The following is a 12,169-nucleotide window of genomic DNA, read 5'->3' on the forward strand; positions in this document are numbered from 1 at the left end:
TCTGAAAAAGAAAACACAAAAATAAGAAAACGGCGGCGGCACAACGAAGGCGGCAGTGGAGCGGCACTGAGACTTGATGAAGAGCGACGACTATCAGAAGAAGAAATCGTGTGGAGAAGAAGAAAAGAAACCGCTATTTTCAGAGAAAAAAGAAAAAGAAACCGCCAATTCAGAGCTAAGAGAAGGAAGTTCGTAAAAAAGAGAAGAATTTAAAATTCTAGGTCAACAAAGTAATAAAATCCGGTATGAAAAGTAAAGAAATTGTTTGGCCCGTATAAAAGATATTGGGCTGAAAAAACCCGTAAAACATATAAAAAGCCCATTAATCAAACTAAACCAATTGGTTTGGTTTGGTTATTTAATGGCTTGGCAAACTTTTTAAAAGCATTTACAAAAAACTCTTTAAAATTGTCAAACTTTTTAATTTGAAGAGTTTGACAATAAATTAAAACTTCAATGGACTCTCTAATTTTTAAATTTAGAGAAGAGTCTACTTCAAATTTTAAAAGATCAAATTTTAAATTTCAAAAAATAAATTAGTTAGTTTTATTTTAAAATATATTATTAATTATTTTTAATATTGAGACTGAATAAATAAATAATTTAAAATAAAAATAAATTTATATTATTTATATGTATTATTAGTATTATTTTTTAAAAAATTAAATTAAATAAAAAAATTATATTAAATAATTCATTAAATTAATGTTATTAATGTTTAATATCTTTATTATTATGTATGAAAATTAAATAATTTTTTATTAAATTTAGAGGGTTTATTGGAATAAAAATAAAAATATCACTCTTTATTTTAAAAATACTTTTTATTTTACTAAAGATGCTCTTTAAAATAAAGAGCACCATTGGAGATGCTATCAAGTATCTCTAACCGTGGGGCATTCACATTTTAATCTAAAAGGATCTCATTAGTTTCTTGATTTTTACTAACCGCCGGACATTCACATTTTAATCTAAAAAGGATCTCGTTACATTTTTGATTTCTACTAACCGTCGGTCATTCACATTTTAATCTAAAAATATCTCATTAGTTTTGAAGAATTATTGAAGGTATTGGAGCAGCGTCAGAAGCGTCAGAAGCAGCGGATGCGGCATCGTTCCGTCAAGTTGGCGAGCCCGTTAAGGCGATGCATTCAACGTAACACGGTGTGGATGACGTGCATGGCGGATTTGCATACAAGTATAAATGGCAGTATATGTATAGTTTATATTGTAATAGTGTAGTAGTGTAGTATGTTTCTTTGTATATCTCTGTTAAAAAAAAAAAAAAAAAAAAACCCTCTAAGCTTCTATATCTATAACAATATTGTAGTATTAGTGGCGGACTCAGAAATTTTTGTCAAGTTGGGCAAAATTTTACTGGAAATTTATATGATGGGAAAAAATGATAAAATATAAATTTTAAGGCGGGTAATGGTATAAATTTTAAAGAGGAAAAACTATATTATTAAACTAACTATTTAAATTTTTTCAAAGGCTCAAAATAATAAGGTGGTCAACTGCCCACCATGAGCTCTCCCTAGGTCCGCCCCTGTGTATTATAATCTTTATCTTCAAAATAAGATCATAGATATTTGACAAGTGTATTTGTCACAAATTGCCGGGTGCCGGGTGACTCAATATAATCTTTTATATTACCACACTACGTATAAAAGTTATTATAATATTTTAATGTCATCAAATAAATATCATATTATGATATACTAATTATCTTATTTAAAAAGAAAGTTGTATTTGTTTTAAACTATAATTGGTTAGATTTACATTATTTTATCACAAAAACGCTAAGATTCTTTTTGTAACATTTTTGATGACCACATAAGTCTAAATGGTTTAAATATTTCCAAGTGACCATAGAGGCTAATGTGCACCTTTTGTCAATATTATATAATTTTTTATTATATAATATTGACAAAATTAATTTTATTTGTCAAAAAAAAATAATAATATAATTTTGGTAATGGCTTCAACCCGAAACTGAAATAAAACATAAGCTTCCGAAGTTCTTCCAACAGTCAATAGAGCTTCAATCAAACAGTGTCAGACAAGAAATTGGGACGACAAAACCAATTTGAGTAAAAAGAAGAAGCCATACGGTATGCCGTATTCCTTTTAATATTTTTGGACTAGATTAATTGAATATATTAGACAACATAATTTAATTGTTTATCTCTGTCAAACAACAACCACCACCCCCGCCAAAAAAAACCCAAAATATCTTCCCTTGTTTTTCTATCTTTTAGGCTTTTAGCTGATAAGCCCCGAATATTCAAAAATCAAGAAGCTGGAGAAAAAAAAACTCGTTAATCAAGAACTATGGCTTGCTCTGGAATGCTAGTCTTTGTATCAACACCTTCAAAGGTATGCAAAAGCACTTCTCTATCTTGTTCTTTACATAACTCACCTTCATTAACTACTGAAACCCAGCTAAATGAAACTGAAAGCACTAGCAATTCTAACACATCTCAAAAATTTAGTTACAGTAGGGCTTCACCATCAGTCAGATGGCCACACCTTAAACTCACTGATTCTTGCATTTCCCCTAACACCCAATTCAATGTTAATCCTCCTTCACCCACTGCTCCTTTGTTTGATGAACCACCCGAGTTGGAAATTGATGATGTGAGTGAAAAAATGGGATCTTTAGAGTGTGTTGATGAGAATGATGGGGCCCAAGAGAGATTAGGGAGGTTTAGTAGAACTAGGGTTAAGAAAATGAATAAATTGGCTCTTAAAAGGGCGAAAGATTGGAGGGAGAGAGTGAAGTTTTTGACTGATAGGATTTTAGGGTTGAAGCCTGATCAGTTTGTTGCTGATGTGTTGGATGCGCGAAAAGTACAAATGACGCCCACGGATTTTTGTTTTGTGGTGAAGTGGGTTGGCCAAGAGAATTGGCAACGTGCGTTGGAGGTTTATGAGTGGTTGAATTTGCGGAATTGGTATTCGCCTAATCCGCGGATGCTTGCCACTATTTTGGCGGTTTTGGGTAAGGCGAACCAGGAGGGTTTGGCTGTGGAAATGTTTACGAGAACGGAGTCTTCGGTTGAGAATACTGTGCAAGTGTATAATGCTATGATGGGTGTTTATGCGAGGAGTAGTAAGTTCCAGAAGGTTCAAGAAATGCTTGATTTAATGCGTGAGAGGGGATGTGAGCCTGATCTCGTTAGTTTTAATACTTTGATAAATGCTAGGTTGAAGGCTGAAGCTATGGTGCCTAAAGTGGCTATTGAGCTTTTAAATGAGGTGAGAAGGTCGAAGCTTAGGCCAGATGTAATCACTTATAATACTCTTATTAGTGCTTGTTCTCGTCAATCGAATTTGGAGGGGGGCATAGAGGTTTTTGATGACATGGAGGAACATCATTGTCAACCTGATCTATGGACATACAATGCCATGATTTCAGTTTACGGAAGATGTGGACATTCTGGCAAAGCGGAGCACCTGTTTAAGGAATTGGAATCTAAAGGGTTTTCCCCTGATGCCGTAACATACAATTCTTTGTTGTATGCTTTTGCAAGAGAAGGGAATGTAATTAAGGTAAAAGAGATTTGTGAGGAGATGGTGAAGAAGGGCTTTAGCAGAGATGAGATGACTTATAATACTATTATCCACATGCATGGAAAACAAGGCCAACATGATCTAGCATTACAGCTTTGCAGGGAGATGAAGTTGTCAGGTCGAACTCCTGATGCAGTCACGTATACTGTTTTGATTGATTCACTTGGAAAGGCAAATAAGATGGCTGAGGCTGCTAGCCTGATGTCGGAGATGTTGGACATGGGAGTCAAACCTACATTGAGGACTTATAGTGCTTTGATTTGTGGGTATGCAAAGACGGGCCAAAGAAAGGAGGCTGAAGAGACTTTTGATTGCATGCGAAGATCTGGAATTAGACCTGATCAACTCGCATACTCAATTATGTTGGATGTCTTCCTGAGACTTGATGAGCCAACTAAGGCGATGATGCTGTACAGAGAAATGGTTCGTGATGGTATCACTCCAGATACTACTGTTTATGGGGTTCTGCTTCAAAATCTTGGAAAAGAAAATAAAGTGGAGGATGTTCAAAGAATTATTAGGGATATGGAAGAAGTATGTGGTATGGATCCCCAAGCTATTGCTTCTATTCTTGTCAAGGGTGAATGCTACGATGATGCCGCAAGAATGCTTAGGCTGGCCATCAGTGGCAGCTATGAAATTGACGGTGAGGATCTGTTATCTATTTTGAGCTCATATATTTCATCTGGAAGACAGTCAGAAGCACTCGACTTGCTTAAATTCTTAAAAGAGCATGCTCCTAGATCAAACCAACTGGTCATTGAAGCTTCAATTGTTACGCTATGCAAGGTTAAGCAGTTGGATGCTGCGCTAAAGGAATACAATGATACAAGGAAACTCAGTTCATTTGCTGATAGTTGTTTCATGTTTGAATCCTTGATTGAGTGCTGTGAAGAAAATGAATACTTTGCTGAAGCTTCTCAAATTTTTTCTGACATGAGATTCAGTGGTGTCAAACCTTCCGAGTCTGTGTTTCGAAACATGGTGTTCTGTTATTGTAAAATGGGATTCCCTGAATCGGCTCATCATCTGATTGATTTGGCAGAAGTGGAAGGCATTCCATTTGATGATATTTCCATGGGTGTTGCTGTGATTGAGACATATGGAAAATTGAAGCAATGGCAGAAAGCAGAAAGCTTGGTAGGGAATCTTAGACAAAGATATACAAATATGGATCGGAAGGTCTGGAATGCTTTAATACATGCTTATGCAGAAAGTGGCTGTTATGAGCGAGCCAGGGCGATTTTCAATACGATGATGAAGAACGGTCCTTCCCCAACTGTTGATTCAATTAATGGTCTTTTGCAAGCATTGATTGTTGATGAAAGATTGGAAGAGCTTTATGTGGTAATTCAGGAGATGCAAGACATGGGCTTTAAGATAAGCAAAAGTTCTATTCTTTTGACGCTTGATGCATTTGCACGGGCAGGCAACATAGTTGAAGCACGGAAAATATATCACGGAATGAAAGCTGCGGGTTATTATCCTACCATGCATCTTTATAGGGTAATGATTGGATTGTTATGTAAGGGAAAACGGGTAAGAGATGTTGAAGCCATGGTTACTGAGATGGAAGAAGCAAGATTCAAGCCTGATCTTCCAATATGGAATTCTATGCTCAGGTTATACACCGGAATTGAGGATTTCAGGAAGACTATTCAAATTTACCAACGGATTAAAGAAGATGGACTTCAACCAAATGAGGAAACTTACAACACATTAATCGTTATGTACTGCAGAGACCACAGGCCGGAAGAAGGTTTTTCACTGATGCATGAAATGAGAAGGATAGGATTAGAGCCGAACTTGGATACGTACAAAAGTTTAATTGCTGCCTTTGGTAAGCAGCAGTTGGTAGTGCAAGCAGAAGAACTTTTCGAAGAGCTACTAACCAACGGATCTAAATTGGATCGCTCTTTTTATCATATTATGATAAAAATATATAGAGACTCAAAGAACCACTCAAAAGCTGAAAATATATTAACCATGATGAAGGATGCAGGAGTTGAGCCCACTATCGCAACAATGCACTTACTTATGGTGTCCTATAGCAGCTGTGGACAGCCTCAGGAAGCTGAAAAAGTGTTAAGCAATTTGAAAGAAACAGGTTTAAGTCTCAGTACATTACCATATAGCTCTGTGATTGATGCTTATCTTAGAAATAAAGACTACAATGTCGGAATTCAGAAGCTCGTGGAGATGAAGAGAGAAGGTTTGGAACCGGATCACAGAATATGGACATGCTTTATTAGAGCTGCTAGTTTCTCCGAGCAAACACATGAAGCCATTTTACTTTTGAAAGCTCTGCAAGATTCTGGATTTGATCTTCCGCTCAGGTAGTTATTAAGCTTCATTCACATTATTAGGCTGGAATCTCCTGCATGTGTCGACTTTAAGGAATTTTCTTTCTGATTGATTATTCGTTTGCAGGCTTCTAATGGAAAGATCTGATTCACTAGTTTCAGAGGTGGATCATTGTCTTGAGACGCTTGAAACCATGGAGGATAATGCAGCCTTTAATTTTGTTAATGCCTTGGAGGATTTGTTGTGGGCGTTTGAACTTCGAGCAACCGCTTCTTGGGTTTTTCAATTGGCAGTCAAGAGGAACATCTATCGCCATGATGTATTCAGGTCAGTGCTGGTAGCAGTTAGCTTAAGAAAATGAACATGATCTTGTCTCTCCATCATTTACTATTTATCATTACGAGTGAGCAGCTTGAAAACGGAATTAATTTAAGTGTCGCTTCCTGCTGAATTTTTTCCCGGAGGGAACTATTTGTTGAATTTTGAAAGATAAATAAGTACTTAAAGAAACAATACTTCTTAAATCACACAACATGTTTGACTTAAGTGTCTCTTTGGTTCTTTTGTTTTCTTGCATTTTGTTCATACAAATGTGATCTATGTAGGGTGGCTGAACAGGATTGGGGAGCTGATTTTAGAAAGTTGTCAGGTGGTGCAGCTCTCGTCGGCCTTACTTTATGGCTTGATCACATGCAGGCAAGTTTTCTTACAGATTTGTTTGATTTTAGACGAGCCATATGGTAGTTATGCGCTAGTTATAACTTGTATTGTGATTTTTAATTGAAAGGCACTTAGGAAATCTGAGTGTATGCATTTGCAAATGCGTGTATGCATGTATAAAAAATTATTGTGATCGACTTAATTGTAAATTCTCCGCTGGACCCTTATTGGAGACAGCTTTCGACTAAAAATTAATATATGCATCTAATGATGTGGCAGGATGCTTCATTACAAGGGTATCCGATGTCTCCTAAGTCGGTGGTTCTTATAACTGGGACAGCCGAGTACAACATGGTTTCACTTAATAACACATTGAAGGCGTGCCTTTGGGAGATGGGGTCTCCATTTCTTCCGTGTAAAACACGGACCGGGCTCCTTATAGCTAAGGCACATTCCCTCAGAATGTGGTTGAAGGACTCCCCTTTCTGCTTGGACCTCGAGTTGAAAGATGCTCCATCTCTCCCTGAATCAAACTCCATGCAGCTTATGGAGGGATGCTTCATAAGGCGCGGCCTTGTTCCTGCATTTAAGGAGATAAATGAGAAACTTGGAATAGTAAGGCCGAAGAAATTTGCAAAATTGGCTTTGCTGTCAGATGATCAAAGAGAAAAGGCGATTAAAGCTGACATAGAGGGTCGAAAAGAAAAGCTTGAAAAGCTTAAGCGTAAGGCTGGTTTGAATATGGTTGACCTGAAGAGGAAGAACAAGCTCAACAAATTAAGAAGGCGAAGATTTGTTCGGAAAAACATGCTGTCAAATCCTGAAGAGATTAGTTCAGACTATCAAACCGTGAAATAATATTGTTCATATAGAACGATGACATCATTTGAGTCGAAATTACATGGCGCCCTGTCGGGATGATTACTGCCTTCTTATCACAGATCATGAAGTACTATAAAACTTCAGAATTCTGGCATATCACAGACCTTGGTATGCAGATGCAGCTAATCTCTGGTCATCACACTTAATGTGAGATTTTTTTTTTTAACATTTTCCTTGAACTTGAAAATTGTGATTTTGAGCATTATCTTGATTAGGTTCACCATAGTTTATCATTTTGATGCAGTTGCTGTAATGGAATTCAAGACGACGAGATTCTCATGACTTTAATAATGATCTTGATTCTTGAAGGCGAATTCTAATGATCCGAAGACAACTCTGTTGATCGATTTGAATCAATTGAGTTCCAAATTTTACTTGATTATTCTCATGTTAAGTATGAACAACAATTTGTAATTGAAAAATTACATGAGCAAGTTTATATAAGAATTTTTGTAACATGTAATGTTAGCTTTGATTATTTGGCATTAAAAGCCAAATGTATAAATAATTTGTCATACAGCTATTGTACTGAATCACAAGTGTTCATTTACAGTAATTAAGTGAAATATTTATGTTGATTTTGTCTATCATATCATTAGCAGGCAGATTAATTTATAGCTTGTTTTGCAGGAGGTAAGTGAATCAACGAAGTGATTTTTTTATTTGTTTCTTTATGTAACATTTTTTTTTGGAAAAATAGACCCGTCATCTGCAGCATGTGATTTCGGGCGATTTAAATATGTATTGTGCAATCCAACCTCGACCTTTGTTAATTTTTTTTTTATATAATTTAGATAAATTTGATTAAATTAGTAAAATAATAGTTAAAAATGATGATATGTTTAAATTTTATTGTTTGATTATTAATGAGAATATTATTATGCTAATATTTAATGAATTAAAAAATATTTTTTTGGGAAGTGTAATTTTGAACTAGAGTAATGCGAGTGTTTATCCGTCATATTTATAACAAGCCAATAGACATTTGCGATAGATAATCTTTTAATTATTAATTTTTCCACATGACTAACGTATCATTGGTTGTTGCACGAATGACATGGCGCAACAATTATGTGCAATAATTTTTTGAGGGATGCTATAGATTAAAATATGTCCAGCCTTTACAATAACGGTAAAAAAATTCCACCTAAATTATTAAGTTTTTATTTAGACTTAAGTTGATATTTATTTATAAAAATAAGATGCATATGGGCTCGAAATAAAAGAAAATTCGGGTTAAACTAAAGCCCAAACCCGAATGAGGCCCAACAAAAATTCTAGGGTTTTGTTCGTGTTAGGGATGCATTTAAATCCTTGCTCAAAGTCGATGCTCAAAAGCCGCTTCCAGCTCAAACGACAGAGAGAACCAGAGTTTTCTGCAACTGTAAGTTCTCTCCTCTTCGCAAATGCATCTGATTACCGTCTCCTCAATATAATTATATCAGCGTTTTATAATTACAATTGATTTCTAGGGTTTAAGACTGTTAATTTGTTTGTTTTTCTTCATTTTATTTTAATTTTTTCACCATAGATTCAGCTGCTATTCTTGTATTCAAATCCAGTTTAATTTGCTTCCGTGTAGCTATAATTTATCATTTTTAATCTTAGTTGTTATTAATATTTATAGATGATGATACTGTTTGATGAAATTAATTGTGTTGGACTTGATCATATGTGAGTATTGAGTGTGATAATCTGCCCTTTTGTGTGTGATTTTTTGGGTTATTGATAATTTTTTTAATTTACTTGTTGCAGAGGTGCTGAGGTAAGTCATAATGAAGCATAACAATGTTATTCCCAATGGGCATTTCAAGAAGCATTGGCAGAACTATGTCAAGACTTGGTTCAACCAACCTGCTAGAAAGACCCGGAGACGTGTTGGTGGGTTTGCTTTTTGTTTTTGAAGTCCCATTGTGGAGACCAGAATTCATAACTGTATTGATGTGATTGTCTTGTGCATTTCAGCCCGTCAAAAGAAGGCTGTGAAGATCTTTCCTCGTCCCACAGCTGGACCTCTTCGTCCAATTGTTCATGGAATGACTTTGAAGTATAATATGAAATTGAAGGCTGGTAGAGGGTTCACTCTTGAAGAACTCAAGGTTTTTTTTCTTAATCAATATATCAACTGTCTGGTATCCATTGTATACTTAGTTTCCGTTCCCTGTTACTTATTGTAGTGACTATTATGCTCCCATGTTTTTGTTTACTTGTCGTATTTGCTTTTGCTTGCATGTTTGCTGGTCTATGTTTATATTCAATGGAGTATAGAACTCGGCTAAGAATGAATGTGATGATATTTAATGAAACCAGCATTCTTGATATTCAGAAGTTTGTGTGATATTTACTGTAACTGGATTCATGGTAGTCAGAATTTTGTGTTGGGCTTATATAAGTTTGTTTAGGTTTCAAAATGAGCTAAATTTTGTATGAAGGCATTTTTTCTCAGGAAACTTTTCTTGTCAAATTTTTCTCATTAGAGAATGAAAAACTGAAGTATTAAATCACGCTCTGTAATTGGTTTAGCTCTTTACTTTTCATATTTGTATTTTTGGTGTGGTTTTCTTTAACTCTTTTTCACTTACCAGGCTGCTGGTATTCCAAGGAAACTTGCCCCTACCATTGGAATAGCTGTTGATCACAGAAGGAAGAACCGCTCTTTGGAGGGACTACAAACCAATGTTCAGAGGTTGAAGACCTACAAGGCCAAATTGGTCGTCTTCCCAAGACGTGCTCGCAAGTCCAAGGTATATGTAGTTGCTATGGGATGGTAATCCGAAATATATATACATTTGCTAAGATCTCTTCTCAAACTACATAATTTTTTTGTGCAGGCTGGTGATTCTTCTGCTGAGGAGCTGGCAACAGCAACCCAAGTCCAAGGGCTATACATGCCAATTGTACGTGAGCAACCATCTGTGGAGCTTGTCAAGGTAACCGATGAAATGAAGTCATTCAAGGCATACGATAAGTTGCGTATTGAGAGGACAAACCAGCGCCATGTTGGTGTGAGATTGAAGAGGGCTGCCGAGGCAGAGAAAGAAGAAAAGAAGTAGGGATTTTGAGACATTTAATCAGCATTTTCAAGGTGTTGATACAGCACTGTCCTTTTGAATTTCTGCTTGATATTGTTTACTGGAATTTTGGCAAGTTAGCAGTTTTAGCCTTTTTAACGTTGGATGGGTTTGAGTATTTAACGTTATATACTATGATGTCGGACTTGTTGCCAGTTTTGTTTTTGAATAGTACTCTGTTTAATCGACGGGCACGATGATGTTGATCTATACGATTTCATAGTTAAGATAGGGTTTTTAGAATGCGCATTATGATTTGAAATTATTCTGTACTACTTCAAGCATTTGGACGGTGCTTTGAAAGTTGAGAGCCTAAGCATCTTTTTTGTTTTGACTCAAATGCCTATCTTTAAACAGCCAAAATTTGCACAAGAATTCTTCAGCTGTAGGGACATTTTGTTTTTTAAAACTCGTTTTTCTAAATTGATTAACAAGTCTGCTCCTGTAATAATCACTTTAAGCAAAGTTATACTCAATGGACTACATCCAGTATTTTACTGAGACCTGTCACAATTTATGGGGATTAGATATGAGGTGTCCAAACTATTGTTATATTTCATTTTGATGGTCGAGTTTTGATCTTTTTTTCTATTTTAATTATTAAGTTTTAATTTTATTACAACACTGGCTAACATACCAATCAGATAACAAATTATGTATTATATTACCCCACAATTTATAGAAAGCAAGAATAAAATAGGGATACCAATGGCAATCAGATAACAAATTATAAAAGAATAGAAAATAAGATTATTTTATTCACACTTGTAAACCACACCAACTTTGCTTTTGTATATATTTGCATATGGGGACAAGCTATCCGATGGCTGTGAGAATAAATGCATGTACTTAGAGCCAGCCAGTATTAAACAAAAGTTTAATCATAAACAAAATCATTAGTTAATCAACAAATACATTAAACAAAGACTTTCAATGATGGGTTAGGTTATCATTTGAGTTATAATGACGGGTTAGGTTATCATTTGACACCCTATAAAATGCTTTAACACACAGTTTCCTGGTTCACATTAGCAAATACATTCTGAAGATGAGTCTTTCAAACTACTCTTACATGCATGCAAAAGGCTCCGACCACAAGCTAACTTATAAGCTGGGTGTCCCAATTCCTACGACCAACAGCAAGTGCCACGTGTGCCAAATGTTAATTACTACCGGGCATAGCAAGTGCCTAGCCAGTGGGTGTCGTTTTGTAGCACACGTCGGCTGCGCCCCCAAGTGGCCTGAATTTGCCGGCCACCCTCAGCACTCTCGTTGCCGGTTGCAGTTGGTGCTGCCACGCGGCAACACCTATTGTTTGGCTTGTCAGGGCGTCTGTACTAATCGGAGGTACAGGTGTAGTCTTTGCCACGTGGATGTGCACACTCTTTGTATCTTAGGACCAACTGGTCGTCCACGTCCACCTCCTGCTGTTGGGCTTAATCTTAATTTACCGATTAGACATCGATGATTAATTTGATGATATAAGATGTTCAAGTCGATCAGTGATCGGTGTTAATGTTGTTTTTATTTTTACTTTTGATTTTCAATGTTGTCGTTGTTGTTTTTGTCTGATCGATAATATTATATGTCCCAACTTGTTCTTCTTCTCGTTCTTGTTTCATTCTTTGGGATAATTTATAGGGCTTAATTATTAAAATACCTCACTAAATGCTAAA

General features: G+C 35.8%; 3 protein-coding genes across 3 annotated transcripts; all 3 read left to right on the forward strand.

Moving 5' to 3' along the window:
• Positions 1-2,047: 2,047 nt before the first annotated feature.
• Positions 2,048-8,000, forward strand: LOC126686006 (pentatricopeptide repeat-containing protein At3g18110, chloroplastic). Its single transcript, XM_050380017.2, has 5 exons — positions 2,048-5,912; positions 6,007-6,207; positions 6,486-6,576; positions 6,820-7,569; positions 7,667-8,000. The coding sequence occupies exons 1-4, from the start codon at positions 2,335-2,337 to the stop codon at positions 7,396-7,398; spliced, it is 4,449 nt and encodes a 1,482-aa protein (XP_050235974.1). The 5' UTR covers positions 2,048-2,334; the 3' UTR covers positions 7,399-7,569; positions 7,667-8,000.
• A 695-nt stretch (positions 8,001-8,695) lies between these two features.
• LOC126665362 (60S ribosomal protein L13-1-like) lies at positions 8,696-10,703 on the forward strand. Its single transcript, XM_050358140.1, has 5 exons — positions 8,696-8,806; positions 9,178-9,303; positions 9,388-9,521; positions 10,008-10,166; positions 10,254-10,703. The coding sequence occupies exons 2-5, from the start codon at positions 9,198-9,200 to the stop codon at positions 10,473-10,475; spliced, it is 621 nt and encodes a 206-aa protein (XP_050214097.1). The 5' UTR covers positions 8,696-8,806; positions 9,178-9,197; the 3' UTR covers positions 10,476-10,703.
• A 265-nt stretch (positions 10,704-10,968) lies between these two features.
• Positions 10,969-11,961, forward strand: LOC126681597 (protein VACUOLELESS GAMETOPHYTES-like). The gene is made up of 2 exons (XM_050377170.1): positions 10,969-11,027; positions 11,526-11,961. The coding sequence occupies exons 1-2, from the start codon at positions 10,969-10,971 to the stop codon at positions 11,959-11,961; spliced, it is 495 nt and encodes a 164-aa protein (XP_050233127.1).
• Positions 11,962-12,169: the final 208 nt, after the last annotated feature.

This window comes from Mercurialis annua, linkage group LG1-X, assembly GCF_937616625.2.
Source record: "Mercurialis annua linkage group LG1-X, ddMerAnnu1.2, whole genome shotgun sequence".
NCBI lineage: Eukaryota > Viridiplantae > Streptophyta > Magnoliopsida > Malpighiales > Euphorbiaceae > Mercurialis > Mercurialis annua.

What these genes read in the sequence shown, in the direction of transcription:
- LOC126686006 (XM_050380017.2), top strand. Translation starts at nt 2,335, where the DNA reads ATGGCTTGCTCTGGAATGCTAGTCTTTGTATCAACACCTTCAAAGGTA. An exon ending in TATCGCCATGATGTATTCAG is followed by an intron (nt 6,208 to 6,485) that starts GTCAGTGCTGGT and finishes TGATCTATGTAG; the next exon opens with GGTGGCTGAACAGGATTGGG. An exon ending in TATGGCTTGATCACATGCAG is followed by an intron (nt 6,577 to 6,819) that starts GCAAGTTTTCTT and finishes ATGATGTGGCAG; the next exon opens with GATGCTTCATTACAAGGGTA.
- LOC126665362 (XM_050358140.1), top strand. Translation starts at nt 9,198, where the DNA reads ATGAAGCATAACAATGTTATTCCCAATGGGCATTTCAAGAAGCATTGG. An exon ending in TCACTCTTGAAGAACTCAAG is followed by an intron (nt 9,522 to 10,007) that starts GTTTTTTTTCTT and finishes TTCACTTACCAG; the next exon opens with GCTGCTGGTATTCCAAGGAA. An exon ending in GACGTGCTCGCAAGTCCAAG is followed by an intron (nt 10,167 to 10,253) that starts GTATATGTAGTT and finishes TTTTTTGTGCAG; the next exon opens with GCTGGTGATTCTTCTGCTGA.
- LOC126681597 (XM_050377170.1), top strand. Translation starts at nt 10,969, where the DNA reads ATGGACTACATCCAGTATTTTACTGAGACCTGTCACAATTTATGGGGA. An exon ending in TTATGGGGATTAGATATGAG is followed by an intron (nt 11,028 to 11,525) that starts GTGTCCAAACTA and finishes GGTTCACATTAG; the next exon opens with CAAATACATTCTGAAGATGA.